The sequence below is a fragment of the Choristoneura fumiferana genome, chromosome 10 (assembly GCF_025370935.1).
Source record: "Choristoneura fumiferana chromosome 10, NRCan_CFum_1, whole genome shotgun sequence".
Lineage (NCBI taxonomy): Eukaryota > Metazoa > Arthropoda > Insecta > Lepidoptera > Tortricidae > Choristoneura > Choristoneura fumiferana.
This window is the reverse complement of record NC_133481.1, coordinates 11178852-11200714: the sequence shown is the minus strand read 5'-3', so window position 1 is coordinate 11200714 and position 21863 is coordinate 11178852. Positions and strand designations below refer to the sequence as shown.

Sequence of the window (21863 nt, the reverse complement as noted above, 5' to 3'; positions counted from 1 at the left end):
TACCAACACTCGATACCAAGACGCATTTAAGGACCTTTGCTCTCGTACTAATTGACAGATTGAATAGACCACTGTAGACCATTTTCCATTATTAGGCTTGAATATACACATATAAACTGGAAAAATCACATACAACAAATTGCTAGTAAATTGAATAGGTTTACTTACGGCTGTACGAATGGAAAGAACTACCGACACTAAAACTGCAACCTCCGCCTATTATGCGTACGCACACGCTTGGCTGCGGTATGGGATAGTTTCTTTGGGGAAACAGCACCAACTCTAACAGTCTTTTCATTTTACAGAAAAAAATGTTATCAGGATTCTCGCAAATATAAAAGCACGAGTCAGCTGTCGACCATTTTTTTAAAATTTAGGAATATTAACCTTACCCGGATTATATATTTTAGAAATTTGTACATTTGTTAACTCTAACTTAACTTTCTTCTCTCTAGCTAAAGATCATTTCACCCGACCGCATAATTTACGATATCAAAACGATTAGCTTTGCCAACCTCTACCTTGAAAATATTCCATTCCGGGCCTTATGCGATGTGCATCAAAAATATAATAAAAGTCCAGATTTAATTAAAAGCTTAAAAGGTCAAACATTTAAAACTGCACAAACTAAATACCTTGTAGAAAAATCCTACTACACTTTACAGGAATTTTTTAAAGGATAAGCACTAGCCAGCACTATAGAAAGTATGCAATTAATAATAATATCTTGTGTTTTACTAAAATTATTGTGTTGACTATTTTTAGCTAAGTTTAGTTTAAGGTACGAGCACATATCCATATCTGGCTCATAAGTTTAAGGTTAATTCAATAATAGCATTATTGCAGTGCCCTTACAGGGTTTGATTCAGTATTTTGTATTGTTTCAAAGCAAATAAATGAGTTTGAGTTTGAGTTTGAGTCAGATGATGCGAATCAAACGATTTGACAAGATTGTGGAATCGATTCGGGCAATAAGCAAAGTCAAGCTCTATTGAAATAGAGTTCCGTTTTACGCGATGAAAGTTGACGAGATAAATATTTATCTTTTTAGTTTTAAAACATAATAATATATTTTCAAGTGCTTTTTGTTTATTATTACGAAATCTTTTTAAGCTAAAGAGATTTTTTTTTGTTCTTTCGGGATTAAAGTATATATTTTTTTATAAATTATTAGCCTGAAACGTTTATGGCGTGAAATGGAAAAAACGCAAGTGTCACACCGTACCCATAAAGCGGACCAGTAATGCTCGACCCTATACTGCTCAGCCATCACTGTACGACCTGATAATACGAACCCATTTTGGATTAGAATTATCAAGTCGTACAATATTAGGTCGTGCATTATTAGGGTGTCCAAATTTTTGCTCGGCCTGTTAATGCTCGACCTGTTACTGTACGTCGTTATAATCGGAATCCAATCGAATCGAATGACCATAGATTTGTGTTAGGTTGTGTTAGGTCCAATTGTGACCACAATGTGCGAGCCGAGCGAGCGTAGCGAGCGTGCCGCGGCAGCGGCCGGCGAAGCGCCAGGACCAAATTAAGTTATTTTCTACTAAATTTATTAATATTTGGTGTACACGAAAAACATGATCAATCGTGCGAATCGATTGCTTGCTGTCAAAAGTGTGCGCCGATTATTAGGTCGTACAAAATCAGGTTGTCCAATAGCACCTTGAACATTATCGGTACAGGGTGATAAAGCTCGACCCGTATTCCAAGTGACATGTGATTGAATTATCAGGTCGTACAAAATCGGTCGAGCATTGTCCAGGTCGTACAATAACTACACCCCCCATAAAGTACTTTAGTGTCTGTCAGTAGTGTCAGTGTCAGTCAGTCAGACAGCGCCTTCACTCACATCAGTGTCATCTGGCTGGCATGCTTCGGCTTCGCTGTCAAATCAAATAAATTTTCAATCCTCGTTCGTTCCTCGTCTCGTACGTATCAAGTAGATATCAGTGTTATCCCGGCCTTCTTATCATAGCGTAGCACCGAAATCTCGCAAACTTTTATTAATTAGTTATCAGATGAATTTTTGATAACACACATTTCAAACGTAAATCACCGAAAACGTGATTGCTCTACCAAAAGAACACAATTTGTTTTAAGTTAGAGTGATCTAATAAAATGGAAATGGATACAATCGGTGATCAAGATATAGGCCACGTACCAAAGTATGGCCTTAAACTAGCCTTAAACCATGAATTTCCTGTGCAAAGCAAGCAAATTATCATACCAAGACCTAAGCAGATATTTGAAATGATGCCTCTTACAACTAGGTAAGTGCTGACAAATATTTTATTATAAATTAGAGGATTTTTTTTCTCAATAACATTCTTGTATGCCTATATTTTTATTTATTACATTTCAGATATTTGGGATATTATTTTAACAAAAAAAATGCACAAAAAGAAGCCTATTATGAATTACATTCATATGATTTCTGCACAAAGAATGTATGGTAAGCTTATAATATAAGATTAATATTTTAAAAATGGATAGAAAGTAAATAATATTCTTATTTCAGATAAGTAGGTAGGGGAGATAGGGGAGGGATTGGCACTTTTTCACATAGTTAATTATTAAAAATCAAATTATCAATATAATCAACATTTATTGCCAAGATGAGTTGCACAATATATTTTATTTATTAGTCTACAAATTATAATCAGTCGCTAAGTTATAACAAGATGTCAATTGTGCCCAAAGCTCCCTATGGTGAGGAGGTTTGGGCATGACATATAAAATACCCAATATTCATAAAATTAACCAAAAATAAAAAGTTATTATAATCTCAAATTGTATCTAAATCAAAACAGTAATTGCCAGAGTAAATGTATTTAAATATTTAACATTTTTATTTAACTAAGACTGGTTATTACCCATAAAAGTTTATGGAATGCATAGTTAGACCTACCTCGTTTGGTATTATTGGTTGGTTTTGGTTTTGGCAGTTGAGTTTTAATATAATTTAGAGGGACGCTGGCTATGTTGTCTATTTCAGGAAATAGAAATGTTTCGCATCTTGCTCAGTCTTCTAAAGAGCAATGGGCATGCCCAAACCTCCCTCAAAACAAGTGGCCATTGCTCCTGCATATTAATTCAACTTATATTCTCGTAAAAAATTTTGGTTAGATATTCTAGCGTGATGTTTGCAAACTAATTTATATGTTACCATGTATATGTCGGCGGCCGATCGTAAAATCCGCCAGATCACGAAATTCCTAGGCATATAGTGAAATGCCGCCATTTCAGGAATTGGCTAATTCACATAAAAAGAACGGAGCTGATGTTCAAAAGCTTCTTTTGCACTTCTATTTTGAATTCAATCACTATTTTCGGTTTAAAGATCATTTTGTTGCGACGCCGACATTTTTCACGCGCTAAACAAACACGGCTGGTCAGCTGGTCATGGCCGCCATTGCATACGCAGCGCCACCAGTGGCCAAAAATGAAACTATTTTACGATGTGCCCGGTATAGAGCTAGGAATATCGACGAATGCGTTGCTCTAATCGATCTGCCGTATTATTTCTCAGGCACATCGTGATATGCCTGGCCAACGTTTAGGCATATCATGAAATGGCGGCGTTTCACGATATGCCTAGGAATTTCGTGATCTGGCGGATTTTACGATCGGCCGCCGACATATACAATGAAAAAAAAAAAAAAAACCTTCGGCTGGTTCTTCGTTTATTACTCTAAAATCACAACAAAATACTTACATTGACCGGTGTCTAATATAAAAATGCTTCTGTATTTAACAACTCAACTAAATGACAGCTAGTCTATAGGTGAGCAGTGTTGGCAATGGGTAAACAGTTTAGTTACTAAACTTCCAAAATAGGGAAATAAAAAAATGTATATTGAAATTGGAATAAATGGCCCATGTCTCCCGACTGCCCATCCCTCCCCTATCTCCCCTACTTAGTTACTTTATCCAGTAAATAATTAAAATCTCAATTCTTAAATCTGCTTTTTACTCTGATCAAAATAACTAATAATTAAAATAATATTTAAATACCTACTACTGTTTATGCAAATTCATTTACAGTTCACATTTACATGATAATTATTTATTTAAAAAAATATTTTTAACTTAGTTTATTTTGGAATGGAATTTATTTGAATGAGAAGACAAAATTAAGAATAAACTCAATCTAAAATAAAAACTAATGCCACAGAAGGTAATAAAATTAGAATTATTTTAAATTAGTAGTAACTTAATTTTATTTTGTATTCCATTATGATTTATTTCTAACAAAATTAAGCAGGAAGATACTAAGCTTTGGCATAAATGTATGCAAAGATTTTGTATCTTTCTTTGTTTTTATTTAGTAAATAATTATTTTTAGTAGTAGAGGCCAGTAAAAAAAATATGAAAAAGAGATGCATCTCAAAACCTGAAACATGGATGTTTTAAATAATTTATTATAGATCCATGTTAATGAATTTAACATTCAGTTATTTAAACATTTTCATCCTCATTTTAAAACCCAAACCAGCATTTGGCTTTATTTTGTTTTGTTTTAGTGAGATCAATTATGCTATCCTTAAAAATGATTTCCATGTTTTTATCTTATACTACTAACAAGTGAATAAACACAACATTTTTAATATTTTATAATAATTATATTGTGTTTAAATCTTAATGCATGTTTTATCTTTAAGTGAAATATATTTCCTTTTGAAATCAATAGTGTTTTCATACTGAAATGTTATTAAAAACCGGTCAAGAGCGTGTCGGACAGGCCAAAGATAGGGTTCCACAGCTGTTACGGAAAAATCAAGTAGCCTAATATTTTTCTAAGAATTTTGTATTTTGTACCGAATCTTCCAAGTTTAGGTATGATATTCACTTTTAAACTACTATTAATTCTCAAGCAAACTTAGCCGTTATAGTATTCCTTGTAAATTTGATATACATTATGTCATCATCATCAATTCATCATGAATATTTGAAAATTTTTCAAACCAACTGAAATCGTCTTCATAATTCCCCAATGATTTTACAAGACCTATCCAATGATACCGTGCACAATAGGGTAAGTTGAGATAATAAAATACCCAAAAAAATTTTTTTATTTTTTTTTCTTTTGCCGGCATAGTTTAGCACTGATAGTCTTTGAGCATAGCCACAGTCGGACGGATAGATAGGCATGGCGAAACTATAATAGTTTCTTTTTTGCCATTTTGGCTACGGAACCCTAAAAAGCGTGAATCATTTACATATGTAAATAACATATTCAATCTTGTTAAAAGATAGAGGCAAGGCCTGGATTGGGATTTAAATGAACTGCTAAATTATATTGTTCTATTAAAAAAAATGTTTTTAGGTTGTCCCATTGGAGGTATTGGCGGTGGTACAATAGGAAGAGGATTCAAAGGGGAATTCTGTCGTTTCCAGCTCTATCCAGGCATTTACGAATATATCACTGTCCCAGAATGTCAATTCATTGTCAATATTCGAAATGCAAACAACGAAACCATTTTCCAGTCTGTCTTATCTACATACAAGTGAGTGGAATTTGGAATGTCCTGTCCATCAATACTAATGCCTGATTCACATTATTCCAGTAAAACCGTTCCAGTAGCATGACACTGCGGTGCTCGATCGATCTTGTGTAACTCGTTTGGATTGTGACCCCGCAATGTATCCCAACTGGCACAACTTTACTGGAATAATGTGAACCGAGCATATCAGCCGGCACAATTGCTAATTATCAGTAATTAATATTTGATTAATGTAATTAAATAATAATAACTTCAGTTAATGCTGCATATGTTGATTAACAAGCCTATGATACACAATAATATACTTAAATAAGATTATCAGCAGTTGCTCAGTTATAATAAATTCTTCTCAACTTTTTTTTGCAACGGGAGAACTAGTTCGTAAATATAAAGGTGTCCCCTGAATTCCTGTGTTTCCTAACTTTGGTTTTAACTCTTAAACTGTGATTTACAGATTGCTGTTTCCTTTTAATAAGTTACAATTTGAATGACTGATTCTTTATATACGAGTATGTCAAGTAAACACAAGACTTTATAGAGATACCGTTTATGATGAACACTTCTAAGAGTATCTTTCCATAACACAATGCAATATAAAGTTTAAAAAATGTCATTTAATATTTACAACTTTTCGGTCCACCAAACTTTTTCTAACTGATGTATTGCTTAAGACCTAGACAAGTCGTAAGTTTGTGATTTTGGAAACAATTTAAGCTTATTTTAATGGTTTTATTAAATAATTTGCACTTTATTAATATGTCTGGGAGCTTAATCACAACTACTATTTATTACAAAAATTACCTCCACGTTTCGACCACGTTGCATCGGCCGTCATCGTTAAATCCAGAGATGTATTAGTTATGAGTGACAATAATTTTATTTGTGTTTAATAAAGTACGCCAAGACTCACGAGCTTAAAGAGGGCGAGGTTTTTAATTACACTTTTTAATTTCTAGAAAACCTAAAAAAGCACCAGCGACGTGGGAATGGAATCTGAATGGAGCAGACTGCCAATACACGGCCCTGTATCCCAGAGCATGGACTACCTACGACCTCTCTAAGTATGGGGTTAAGCTGGTGTGTCGGCAAATATCGCCTGTGATACCACATAATTATAAGGTTAGTCTTCTAATTAATTAAATATCGAGGGATGATTAATATCAATTCATCTAAATACATAGTTGAGAGTTGCGGGCAACCGGTGGATGCAAGTGGCGAGTTGTCGTTCATTGTGGTGTTCTAATGAGCGAGGCCTTTGTTCTGCAGTGGACGTCTTCCGGCTTATATATATATAAATATATATCACAGGACAATTCACACCAATTGACCTAGTCCCAAAGTAAGCTTAGCAAAGCTTGTGTTATGGGTACTAAGCAACGGATAAATATAATTATATAGATATAGATACATACTTAAATACATATTAAACACCCAAGACCCAAGAACAAACATTCGTATTTTTCATACAAATATCTGCCCCGACACGGGAATCGAACCCGGGACCTCAAGCTTCGTAGTCAGGTTCTCTAACCACTAGGCCATCTGGTCGTCAAATGCTTATGATGATGATGATCTCACTAGTCCCAAACTTGTGTAATGCCATTTGTATGCTATTAAGTGTTGTCTTCATTTCCAATTGTGGTAGAGTCACCAGCACCAATATCTGACACAACTCTATTTCTATGCCGGGTAGGACGTGTCAGATATTTCTGAATGTTCCGCTGTCGCAGATATTAATGCAAGTGACTGTACGGTCAGCATCAAAAGTAGCTGCATACTTTTGTACTTTGTTGTTTTACAGCAATATACTTAACACCATACAAATTTGACAAAGTTGAATCTAATGTAATATAAATAAAGGCTTTAGGACTTACTTCAGGAGTAGAAAATAGTATCTCTCAACAAGGTGTGTTCTGGAAGTGATGATATTTCATAAATTGCAAAAAAACTTTCTGTTTTACAACAACTGGAATTATTAACTTGGTTATCCATTTAACTCAATGACTTGACATTCTGGTTTCTTGATTAAGAAACAAGCAAACTATTTGCTTCAGAATGACTTTCTTTGTAAACTACCTACCTACTACGCTATTACTGATGTGCAGTCAGCAGCAGAAGTGGATAAACGGTTACGGTGCTCAAGCTTATATATACACGACTCTTCTGTCAAGATCATACGAGTGTTTAGATCGTATTGAGCACTACAACCGCTCATCAACTTTGCTGCTGACTGTACCTAAGTAGGTACAGTAGGTAGGTAGGTGGAAGTCCAAATATATTTTTTCACTTCTCATGTTCGTAAAGTTTTTGTTTATGCTGGATCTAGGCGACATAAAATGACTTTTTGTTCTCTAGTGCATAAAGTTAAATCTTCGTCTTAAGACCAAGGCAATCAGGTGTAAAAAACCACAAACAAAAAAGTTTCTACATATTTTTTTAAATAATTTTTAATTTACATAAAACTATAAATCAAAAAAATCAATCAAAATAAATCAATAAAACTAAAAACTCCATGAACAATAAAAGGTACATACTAAGTGAACAATTGTTTCCACTGTTGCTATTTCATTGAAAAGCAGAGTGTAAAACTCGAGCATTAAACCCATTCTCCCCTCGACGTATCTATCCACCCTCACCGTACCAGCTATATGAACGCCGCGGGTAAAATGGCTCGTTTTGTACTCTTGTTGTAGATACAGCCACCAGCATCAATATCTGACACAACAAGCGTGCATAAATATCTGATACGACTATTTCTAGGGCCGGAAGGACGTGTCACATATTTTTGCTCGCTCCGCTGTGGCAGATATTAATGCTGGTGACTGTACAATCTACTATTTCGTCTCCGTCAAATACCTATACTTCAAAATGACCTTAGGTTAACGAAATAAACAACCGCCCGCAATTTGCATTGATGAAAGTCGGTCGACCTGAGTCGGCAGCACAGCATACCTATTACAGTAAAAATAATTGCCTGCCTACTCGTAATAGTAACGATATAAAGTTAATTTCAATGAAATTCATACATGGGGTTGTAGGTAGGTTCATTGTAACCGAGTGGCATATAGAAATACATCTTAGTATATCACTTTTTATGAGCTGAGCTACACATAAAGCTAGTTTCTTGCGTTACAGGACGTTTTCACGTCGATTTAGCTATACGTCCTCATTATTTATTTGATTTGTTTGTTGTCTCCGTATAATGAAAAAGGAATAAATATTTTCATACAACCCATTCCACACCGTGTATTCAAAGTTTGTATTAGTTTTTGAAGTATAACATGCACAAATTACGAGCAGAAAATTTGTTGTACAGATGTCTAAACTGTATATTAACAATATTTAATAACCTAACCAACTTAATGAAGCAAATAACTCCCGATATTCATTTTTAAAGTTCAAAGTTGAATCAACCAAACGGCCGAATCGATTTTAATGAAACATAGCTAAAAACCAACGCAAAGAAACTCACTTGCACGAAAAAAAAAAACCTCATCGAAACCAGTCCATCCGTTTGAGAGCTACGATGTCACAAACAGACAGACACAAACAGACATTGGCGTAATAGTTATTTATGATACAAGTGCGGAAAGTAGGCAATTCCCAACGAGTGGCGGAGAACTTGAAACACGAGCGAAGCGAGTGTTTTGAGCCGGCACGAGTTGGGAATTTCCTACTTTTGACACGTATATCATACAACGTTTTACAATGCATTAAGCGAGGAAAAAAATCGAGGCAGTGACTACATCATTTATTTGCCATACTCCTTTACTACAGTAGCAGGCAGTAGATATACATACCGATATGCACGCCAAACCAAAATCGTTAACGTACCTATACACTTTATTAAACCATCTTTCATAACGATCATTGACTCAGAAGATTAGAACAGCTACAGCTACTAATGATAGGTAAAGGAGACTTTGTTTTAGTATCGTGATTTTTTATGATTAATTATTAGCCCTTTTTGCTTGACATTTTCCACACTTATATTGGCTAGTCCTTATCTCCTGCACGCTCCTATAATGCTAAATATCAGTGCAACCCGTGAATAAATCCGTGTAATAGTTAATTATCATCAAGTATATGTATTATGTATCTAATCTACCAGCTGTTAACAAAAAGTTACCGTAAATCCGAGATTTTTTAGCTTTGGAACTGTAAATTAATCAAAATTGGTTCACTAATTCTAATAGATAAAAGCAAATAAATAAGAATAAGACATACCGGTAGATGTTATAATATCCATGTGTGTAGAAGTAGATTATTCTATCAATTTAAGATGTTTATTAACTTAGTTATGTATATTATAGTTCACGTATTTTGTTCAGCGTTGAGTTTGTCACTGACAATATGTACTTTGTGAAGGACGTAAGGCGGCGTAAAGTCAGATATAAATTCATCATTTAAACTCTTCATTTTAATTTACTCATCAAAAATTAATTAACCGGACTGAACTTATGGACATTACTTTGGCGGGGTTTCATGACAGGCGCGAACGGGTAACCATGATTGGTTCGTGCTACGTCGTGCGCGCGCACTGGAAGCTCATTGGTTAACTTTCGAGTGCGCGCGCTTGACGTCGCACGGTCCGAATTGGACTCAAGAATTTATTTCCTTTTTTTTCATAACTTTAGACGGAATTAAAATACGAGTTTACATGAAAAAAAATAATTAACGTTCTCTTTTCTGTCGCGATTAATCTGTATTATCTTATCAGTAAATATTCAGTTGGTTGCATCAAACGTTTTCTTATTTGTTCAAAGCCTAACTATAACGACTCTTTAGACTTATTTTTTTAACAATAGTTTGGACATAATTTGGCAATTTAAAAAGTTACTTTACCGCACAAGTGCGGTAAGTAAAATCCATACAACTTTACGGCACACTTGTGGATGCGTGCAGGAATCACTAATTTTCTATGGATATGTTGACCTACGTCAAGAGGCACTTTCCGAGCACGTGCATTGTAAAATTTATTACACTATTATTTTTGCGTCGGGGTTAAAAATGCAACGAAAATCATATCTAACGATAAATAAACGTAAATCGCCCTCTCTAAGTAAATCGAAATGACAGCTTTCCAAGCACCTTCCTATCCTTTATCCTTTTTTTAAAGTTACGTTTAACTTGAAATATTGGTCACATCTTCGTTAACGGCGATACATACATTCATTCGTAACAATCACATTAATTAGTACTACATTCTTACTCAATGGAATTGCTCCACTCTTCAATTTGTGGAGGTACTATACTCAATCAACTCCCGCTTTGTCGCTTAAGGTAGACCTAAATAACGCATTTATGATCATTGTGGTATTAAAAAAAATCTTTTATATTAATACATGACTTAGTTATACATTCTTATTAATTTCCTGGGCGATCGAGCTCTGCTCAGAGTTAATATATTTTTTGATAAAACAGTTACATACAGTTAGGCTTGAATCAGAATTATCCAAGGACTGTGCGTTAGAAGAAACTTCAGTTCTAATCAGACATGTTAAGTTAATGTTAATTTACAATTAGTAGCACAAAGGGTATCTGTACAACTATGAATCATGAATTACTGCAATTAAGTAGATCTTTCAGTGGTCTATTTTTAACTTCTACCGCGAACTTATTAAAAGTACAGTATGCGGACTGCTAACCAGTCAGTGGCCTCCATCCATCACGGGGGCAAAGCCGCGGGCACAAGCTAGTGTGACTTAGAAATTGTATTATGCTGTTTCTCACTGCCGGTTTATCAGAGAATCGGCAAGGTCTTGATAAGAATTATGCAATAACATAATATACGAGTAGGTACCTAACAATAATCGCATAGTTTAATTCAGGCTATTACCAATACTTATTTCTTTAACGCTTTTTACAATTCCTAGTTTAAATACCGGACTATTTTCATTAATCAGCGTGGTGTACTAAAACGATGGTTTTTCTCTAACTTTGGATCCAAAGGTCCAGTCCAAAAAGGTACCTCTTTGGCCCCAACTAATAGTAATTTTTCTCTCTTTTCCTATTTATGTTTTTACTGTGTTTTTGTTGTGATGTAGTGTGTTTTTTTATGTCAACAAATGTTGTAAGTTTGAGTTTGACATATTTAGGGAAGGGGTCCTGGTGATTGGCAACACGAACAAAATACTTGCGATGTTTACCTATAGTAGACGAGATACCCTAAAGCGCTCTGTTGTATTATTTATGCGATAAACGCTGCGTTAAACGCAATGCGTTTGACCAATTCAATGTGCATCAGAGATATTCCCTTAATTACCAAACATTGTCCTACGCGGTGAGCCCAGCGATAAGCGCATGTTTGGTAGGTAATTGGACTATCTGATACAAATTGATGTGCGTCAAACACATTGTTCTTAACGCAGCGTTTATCGCATAAAACAACCGTGCCCTTAGTTTTCGGTTACAAAATACGTCTCGATCGCGTTCGCGTTAAAATCTAAATTTTTATGGAAACACGAACATCACAAACGTTCCGCTAGAGGCGCTGTTCGTGTTTCCATATAAATTGAGATTTTAACGCGAACGCGATCGAGACGTATTTCGTAACCGAAACGTTACACTAAGGGTACCGAGCGCTTACGACACGACTACGTCTTAAATCCTACATAACATACTAAATGACACCACATGACATTGTAATACTACATTCTCGCAAATAAATTTATGATTATGATTATGATAATGTGACGTAAAAGTTATAAAATACTTACCTACCATATTTTATGTTAGTAAAATTTGCAGTCAAAGACACACGGGAAGTTTTAGAGATTTTTACTAGCCCATCGACTGAAGTAGGAAGATAAGATTATTGTAATCGCGGTCATAGGCAGTATAGGCAAGGCACTTGTCGAGTGCTACGTAATCGTAAATTTAGGGCTACTTGTTTATTTAATATACATAAGTGGCGAATACAGGAAGTGGACTATCTTTTTTTAAGAAAAATAGTTTCATCATATCGTCCACGACAGCACGTGATTTTGTGGCAGATAATAACAGTTTTCAAGTCAAAGTATCGTTTATCGAAATTGAGTTTCTTACATTTTGCACGCTACGCTAAATTCTCACTTTCTGACAAGGTCGAAAGTCGAAAGAAAAATAAAATAATGTAACTGTCACGGATTGCGCTAAGGCGGATTGCGATAGATTGTCTATTTCTCTCGTCTGCGGCTCGTATAGTTGGAATCACAATTATATCGTAGCTGTCTACATACATACATATTGAAAAATATCTGATTTTCGGAATATTGCGCGTGTTCATGTCGACAGGTCTACCTTATTGTAAATCAGGCGCGGCGCGGCGATGGACTATATGACACCGATCACAAAAACTATAATTTTTAGGGTTCCGTACCCAAAGGGTGCCAACTCCGCTGTCTATCGTCCATCTGTCACAGGGCTCTATCTTTTGAGTCGTTATAGTTAGACACTTGAAATTTTCACAGATTATGTTTTACTGTGGCCGCTATAACAACAAATACTAAAAACGGAATGAAATAAATATTTAAGGGGGCTCCCATATAACAAACGTGATTATTTTGCCGTATTTTGCTTGATATTAATAACGGCAACAGGTAGACGCTTGAAATATTCACAGAATCTTTAGTTGTATAATTACTTTAAACATAAATAATTAAATTAAAATAAAATAAATATTTAAGGGGCCTCCCATACAACAAACTTAATTTTTTGCCGTTATTTTGCTAATGTCTAATGTTGTATAGATAATATTGGTACCCTTCGTGCGCAAGCCCGACTCACACTTAGCCGGTTTTTTTAAATTATTTTGTTCCCCATTAGTATTAAGCGTGCTTGGATGTTCGTAACTTATCACGCAATAACTAGTTAACGGATTTAGATGAAACTTGGCGTTCTGGATTGAGTCATAGAATACTTACTATCCCGGTTATGCGTTCCCGTGGCATAATATTTTAGCTTTTAACAAGAAAAGAGGGCGCTTTAGAGCACGGAGAGTATCTCAGTTTTCAAAATGACGACGTCTGTCGTCAATAGGTGGCATTGTCTGAGCGTACTTGTGGTTTAAAAATGTTACCTTACCATTTAACAACCGGATAGCGAAGTGGTTAGGGAACTTTAGGTACTACGAAGCTTGAGGTCGCAGGTTCGACCCCCGATCGGGGCAGATATTTGTATGAAAAATACAAATGTTTGTTCCCGAATCTTAGGTGTTTAATATGTGTTTATTGCTTAAGAAGGAATCTATCTATTTATGTATATTTATCCGCTCTATTTAAGTATATTTAGCTTTCTTACTTTGGGTCTAGATCGATTGGTGTCTAAGTGTCCTGTGATATTTATTTGTTTTTCAAGGAAAGCTGTAGGATTGTAAATTTTTCTCGTCGTATTTCTAACGCGGGTCAAGCCGGAGGGTAAAGCTAGTCTACTATAATTGCAGGACAGCAGTCTTCCATGTGCAGTATTCGTGTTCTCAGCTACCAACGTTAGCAACGAGCCACGGCACGTGAGCATCACTCAAACATGGACCGAAATAGTCTTTCGTTCGAATAAGAAAAACATAGGTGAGTAACTATTGCAATCTCTTTTTTAATAAATTTTAATACCAACATTTTCCTTTTTTACCACTTGACAGTCCGGAGCGCGCGACCAATATGCCTCAAACCGTCCGGGTTTTTATCGACGGACGAATTGCGCTGAGTGTCCACAATTTTTTAACTACAAGGTTTTGAATAAAGAAGAAATAGTGAGGCGTAATTTATGATTTATTCACAAAATCAAGGTTAAACTTTACGACACTAAAGTATCCACCAACGGTTTCAAGCATTTTGGTTTTGGATACCATGGTATCGTCGGACTGTCAAGTGGTTATAACATAAGTTTGCCCTTGTACAGTTACCCACACCAATATCTGACACAAAAAGCGCACATAAATATCTGATACGACTCTATTTTTAGGGCCGGTCCGGTAGGACCTGTCAGACATTTTTGAACGCTCTGCTATGTAAGCTATTAATGCAAGTGACTGTACAGTCACGCACGAACCTGGTTTGCAGAGCTACTTGCCACTGTTTAAAATATTTTGACCATATCTTTATCAAAGAAAAATCGGCTATACATGTAGACATTGTCAGTAAAAGTTAATAGGTGTTTCCCTAGCAACTACGATAGACGCCAACGAGGGAATTTCTCCCATTAAACTCTTCAAATTCAAATTAATTTATTGTCTTTAGGTAAAATACTTAAAAAAGACCCACTTTGCATAATATAAGTATTGCACATGTATAGCCGTTACCTGCGATTCATCTAAATCGGTTCAATAAATAAGACGTGATGAAGTAACAAACAAGCAAACAAACAGACTTTCAAACCATTTGTAATATTAGTAGGATATGGAACTTAAGCCATATTAACCTCAAGATATAAATATATTTATAAATCGGCTAACGACTTTTACCTGTACTGGAACGTCGAGGTAAATAAAAAATGGTCTTATCCCGATAAAACTACGTTTTTGTAAACACGTCAATACCTAAACAGTTTGTCACTATCCGTGTGATCAATACGCATACGTTATCTATAACTAATCTGTCATTTTCGCCTTACCCTAAATGAAACTTCTATTCTATTACTAATAACAGCCTATAAAAATTTAATCTTTATGGCTGGCATACAATCAAATAAGCAATCATGGTTTACGATGGTATTTTTTCAATTGTGCGTTAATACAATAAACTGACCATAAATTTTACTCTATACAACGTGGAGCAAAAACCCTGTACTATAATTCACTGAGGCATAAATAGGTGCATTGCTATGTAAAGATTAATTTAAAAGGAATATAGCAATATTTTTAATAACCTAATTTATTTTGTACCGTATTGTAAAGGGAGCTAATCTGTGTACATTTACGTGGTTGATACTTATACGGACTTTGTCTGATAAAGGGATAAGGGGGCGTTCAAGTAATACATAACGCAATTTTTGGACATTTTTGACCTCAACTCGCCCCCCCCTCCTTCTAAAGCCGGCACTGTTTTTAATTAAATTACTTATCATGTTTTCAAGCTAAATTGGAATTGGAGCGGTATTCCGAGGAGCATACTTGTGGGGTGTCACTGGAGCAGAAGATTGGTGATACTACTTGTACTTTCACCGTCGCGAAGAAGAAAGATACCAATGAGACCATACACGAGGGCTATTGTCTATGGAACGCGGCGAAAACCTCGAGTTACGTGTGGGAGTGCCTTAAGAAACATGGGAAGCTTGGGCCTGACCCTAGTCTCACGCCTCCGCCTCCGAAAGTTCCCGACAAGTCGGAGGTTAAAGTAGAAGAAAAGAAAGACAAGGCGAAGAAAATTTACAAGTGTAAGTGTAGAACTATTTTTCAGCAAAATATTTCGCTCTTTTAACTAAATACAATGACAATTTAGTTAGATAAGTGTGTATGTAGGTACGTTATTTTAAACTGCCCATGACATATTCATTTTCACCTCAGCACCTCAAACAGGCAGGTTTTGCTATGAGAAATCAGTGAGCAAAATCGCATTTTGCTCACTCCGTGTGACAAAGTAACTTTTTTTTAAAATGCTGAGTACAGTGTTGGGTCTACTCACTGAATTCCGAATATTTGAACTTCACTTTGATCTGTCACTTTCACTTCAACACGAAAAAAGCGAGAGATAGGATCAAATGTGTTGATTACAATCTTAAATTAAATTTATGGTATTAAAAATATATCGATCATCCCAGCCTATATACGTCCCACTGCTGGCACAGCCTCCTCTCAGAACAAGAGGGCTTGGGCCGTATTAGTGCGGATTGGGACTTCACACACACCATTGAAGCTTCGCATGCAGGTTTCCTTACGATGTTGCCTTCACCGCAAAGCTCTTCAAATCCGCACTAAAAAAGCCGGGGTTTACGACCCTCTGCTTGAGAGGCGATAGGTCAAACCACTTAAAAATATATCGATACTTACCTAAAAAATTACATGACCACGAAATATTTCCAAAATGTAAATTTTCCCGATCTTTTAATAAAGTATACAACCTCGTTGCACGAAAGCCGCTTCTCTTGTTTTTTTTTCTAGGTTCAAATTACAATGCATGTTATGAGTATGAGTATCTATGAGATTTGTATTGTTCTTAACTTTCTGGTGACTTTTTAAAGATTTAATCGCGACTACGTATCATTTTTGAGTAAGGGTTTTAAATGTGATTAATATATTTGTTTCTTAATAGTCAGATTATATTTAAAAAAATGTGGTTGTTTTGTTAACAGCTAGGTATATGTGGTTTTATTCTTATGTTACATTTAAATTATGTTCTCGCTGCTGAGGTGAAAAATTGTATACATGTATCACACGAGACCAAAGTTTTTTTTAATCTCGTGTGTTTGAATTCCTTGCTGCTCTCAGGATTCTAACCTAGAATCACTCGCTAACGCTCGTGATTCAATTATAGAATCTTTAACACTCGCAACGAAAAACAACTTTGCTGTCTTGTTGCACAAATAACTATTTCCGCTCTACCTAAAGGTCAACTGGTAGATTAATCAACTTCAGGCCGATTCTTACGTTTTTGCAATGCATTTAAAATAAATAAGTACCTGTCGTAATTTCAAATTACAAGATAAAATTTCGATAACTCGATTACAGCGAATACCTATACAAAATTATAAACAATCATCCAACGTGACAATACTGATATAATTTCAGTGATCTTTTTTTTTTCAGGTGACTCAATAGGACTATCGAGCGTGATATCGCTAGATCCGGGAGGATCGGGTACCACAGAATTCTGTCTCGCTTGGGACATGCCCATTATTAAATATAAGAAAGAGAAGAAGATTCATAGACGGTAAGCCAACATTTTATACCATAATTTGCAAGCGTGTCTACGTAGAGCGAGCTGTTTATCTTTACGTGTTTACTATATGAATTCAAGCGGTACGAGCCTTGTTGTCACTGGTTTCAAGATTATTGATACTACTTGTACTTTCACCGTCGCGAAGAAGAAAGATACCAATGAGACCATACACGAGGGCTATTGTCTATGGAACGCGGCGAAAACCTCGAGTTACGTGTGGGAGTGCCTTAAGAAACATGGAAAGCTTGGGCCTGACCCTAGTCTCACGCCTCCGCCTCCGAAAGTTCCCGACAAGTCGGAGGTTAAAGTAGAAGAAAAGAAAGACAAGGCGAAGAAAATTTATAAGTGTAAGTGTAGAACTATTTTTCAGCAAAATATTTCGCTCTTTTAACTAAATACAATGACAATTTAGTTAGATAAGTGTGTATGTAGGTACGTTATTTTAAACTGCCCATGACATATTCATTTTCACCTCAGCACCTCAAACAGGCAGGTTTTGCTATGAGAAATCAGTGAGCAAAATCGCATTTTGCTCACTCCGTGTGACAAAGTAACTTTTTTTTAAAATGCTGAGTACAGTGTTGGGTCTGGTCATAATGTTCCTTTGAATCTGTGATCTGTCACTTTCACGAACACGAAATAAGCGAAGAGGTGTGTTGATTACAATCTTAAATTAAATTTATGGTATTAAAAATATATCGATACTTACCTAAAAAATTACATGACAACGAAATATTTCCAAAATGTAAATTTTCCCGATCTTTTAATAAAGTATGCAACCTCGTTGCACGAAAGCCGCTTCTCTTGTTTTTTTCTAGGTTCAAATTACAATGCATTTTAAAGATTTAATCGCGACTACGTATCATTTTTGAGTAAGGGTTTTAAATGTGATTAATATTAATATTTGTTTCTTAATAGTCAGATTATATTTAAAAAAATGTGGTTGTTTTGTTAACAGCTAGGTATATGTGGTTTTATTCTTATGTTACATTTAAATTATGTTCTCGCTGCTGAGGTGAAAAATTGTATGTGTCACACGAGACCAAATGAATCCCTTTGCTGCTCTCAGGATTCTAACCTAGAATCACTCGCTAACGCTCGTGATTCAATTATAGAATCCTTCGCTTACTCGGGATTCAACACTCGCAACGAAAAACAACTTTGCTCTCTTGTTGCACAAATAACTATTTCCGCTCTACCTAAAGGTCAACTGGTAGATTAATCAACTTCAGGCCGATTCTTACGTTTTTGCAATGCATTTAAAATAAATAAGTACCTGTCGTAATTTCAAATTACAAGATAAAATTTCGATAACTCGATCACAGCGAATACCTACACAAAATTATAAACAATCATCCAACGTGACATTACTGATATAATTTCAGTGATCTTTTTTTTTTCAGGTGACTCAATAGGACTATCGAGCGTGATATCGCTAGATCCGGGAGGATCGGGTACCACAGAATTCTGTCTCGCTTGGGACATGCCCATTATTAAATATAAGAAAGAGAAGAAGATTCATAGACGGTAAGCCAACATTTTATCTCCATAATTTGTAAGCGTGTCTACGTAGAGCGAGCTGTTTATCTTCACTCGTTTACTTATGCTTCAAGAGTACTAACCTTCTTGTCAACTGGTTTCAAGTATTATTTGGATACGAATAAGGACGCTGTTGCAAAAAAACCTGCATACTTTATTAATGCATACTCGTAACTCTCAGTTCTAAGTTTTCCAAATGAATCTAATCACAACCATGACAACACCATCGATTGTTTTTTGTTTCAATGGTATTTGCCGTGTAAATGTAGAGTCACAAAGAATATCAAATTGAATACTAAGGCACTTTACACGGCACACTAAATATATACACGAAGTTTCTCTGTACTACGCGAGAGTTACTTGTTTTTACATAGGTACACTGAGTGTACCGTGTAGTTTATTTGGGTCTTGAGCAATTGATACAGCAAATAATATTTTAACTTGGATTAATATTTTTGTATAAAAATGTATACAAATTTGAGTGATGGTGATAATGTTCCTAATAATGGTGAAGTATAACTTTACGAATCTGTATATGTTAAGAGGTCATTTTCCCTACATAAGTGGATAGTGAACTATAAAAGGAATGCACTGGAAATATGTAATATAGAAAAAAAAATACGATTATTTACTACAACAATAAAATTATCTAACTATTTTTCAATTACCTTTGTTCTCTTTCTTAAACCAATTGTAGTCATATCCATATTACGTATATCGTTCGACATGATTTTGACGTAAATTGCATCCGTCATCCGCCCACTGAATTATTGGACTCGCATGTTTTTTGTCAAAAACTCAAAAAATTACAAAGATGGTAAGGTCAGGCCCAGGAGTGGGTGCCCGAGACGCCACGCCGTGCTAAAAAGCGTCGCACGGCGTGTCGCCACGCGGAATTTTAACTGGCTTCTTTATTATTTAATCTTCATCATTTTTTGTTTAATTGACGAAATATTTTATTTCGTGTCCAATATTTCCTGATAATTTAAGTGACGACTTATTATTATTTTTTAGGACACTAGCTTATTCTCTTGTGACTTGGAAAATGTTACAAACACCAAGCCTTATACTACGAAGTGCAAAACTCGAACTTCGTATGTTGCCGTCCCGCTGACGTTTATGTCATTTAATACGCGAGTGAAAGGGACGGTGCAATAGTTCCTCTGTGCTCTGTCACTCCTTACCGTAAAGTACCTACTTCCCTGCTATAGTTGAGACATAGTAATTCGATTGTTTTTGGCAGTTGTAACTCGAAAATGTACTCTGTGACTGCTATGAACGCCGTTATCGCTGAGCCAGCGGCTTAAGCCGACCAAAAAACGCTTTATGTCCACGCAATAAGAGCGGCCGAGTCGACCGACGTCTTACGCTCTTATTGCGTCGACATAAAGAAGTTTTTTGATCGGCTAAAGCCGATTTCGCGTTGATAGGTTTGGGGAGACCCTATTGTGACTGTCATAGAGGTAAACGAGTGTATCTGTGGCATAGTAGTTATTATGTAATATATGATATAACTATTTATTTTTGAAATATTGGCATGCGACAGACAATACACTAAACAAAATTTGCTGGACCTCAAGTTAACACTGTTTTTTTACAGGTATTATACAAAATTCTTCGGCAGTGATGGCATAGCCGGTGCCAGCATAGCTGCGTACGCGCTTAAGAATTACAAAAACTGGGAGAAACTACTCGCAGAGTGGCAAGATCCTATTTTCACTAATAGGTAATATAAATTGCGATAACAATCTTTAATTCACAGCTTTCATACTTATCACTCGAGTACCACTTGACTGATAAAATCCTTTATAATTTAACAATCTAATAAGCTAAAATATTTTTAATACGTAATCTTACAAGTATATCCGCTTTTTCCTCATTCTAATAGATATCAATAGTAAATAATAAATAAATTATGCTCTTATTCTTAACCACTAGTCAAGCTTCCATCCCCATCCCAGCTTATATACGTCCCACTGCTGGGCACAGGCCTCCTCTCAGAACAAGAGGGCTTGGGCCATAGTTATCACGCGGGCCCAGTGCGGATTGGGAACTTCACACGCACCATTGAATTGCTTCGCAGGTTTGTGCAGGTTTCCTCACGATGTTTTCCTTCACCGCAAAGCTCATGGTAAATTTCAAATGTTATTCCGCTCATGAATTTCGAAAAACTCAGAGGTGCGAACCGGAGTCTGAACCCCACGACCCTCTGCTTGAGAGGCGATAGGTCAAATCAATAGGCCTCTACGGCTTATGTTAAACGGCTTAGTCAAGCTTACGATAATTTAAAAGTTTAAATTTGCTATATTTGCTAATGGATCACCTGGCCAGTAATTGACGATTCACCCTATAGCAAATAAGTGGCCAATAAGTGGCCTCCTTGTACTAAAAATAAAGATTTTTTTTAACAAAAAAGTAAAACAGACTCCAAAAAAATAACACCACAAAACACCCTACAAACTACACTACCAAACACTTCAAAATATTTTTCAAGGTAGGTACACCTACTAGCTCGAAGTACCTCAGCACGAGCCAGCAGGAATGGAACAATAGTCGTCTACCTCACCTACATTGTTACCTAGAAAAATATGTTTTATTTTTTTGTTAAAAAAAATATTTTTATATTGCTAACATAGATTCTCTTTGCTTTTCTTGAGCCTTTAAGCGCTTCCCGAGCATGCAAACGTTGTCACCTAGGCCACCGTCAACGTAATCATCGTCATCACATCATTATCATCATCATATTAACAAAAAACCGGCCAAGAGCGTGTCTGACACGCCCGAAATAGGGTTCCGTAGCCATTACGATAAAATTAAATAATATTTTCCTAAGGATTTCATATTTTGTACGGAATATTCCAAGTTTAGGTATATTTTATACCTTAGGCTGCTGATGATGGCTATTTACTCTTAAACTACTAATAATTCTCAAGAAAACTTAACCGTTATAGTTTTC

At 35.7% G+C, this 21863-nt stretch overlaps 1 protein-coding gene across 1 annotated transcript in view; it reads left to right on the top strand.

Annotated features, from left to right (window-relative positions):
• Positions 1–1831: 1831 nt before the first annotated feature.
• The window catches only part of LOC141432094 (non-lysosomal glucosylceramidase-like), a 29045-nt gene continuing 9013 nt past the window's right edge, over positions 1832–21863 (top strand). Inside the window, 9 exon segments of the mRNA XM_074093497.1 lie at positions 1832–2282; positions 2375–2390; positions 2392–2464; positions 5339–5519; positions 6473–6635; positions 13939–14062; positions 15567–15866; positions 17236–17359; positions 20508–20633. Of these exon segments, the coding sequence (XP_073949598.1) occupies positions 2131–2282; positions 2375–2390; positions 2392–2464; positions 5339–5519; positions 6473–6635; positions 13939–14062; positions 15567–15866; positions 17236–17359; positions 20508–20633 (1259 nt within the window). The 5' untranslated portion in view covers positions 1832–2130.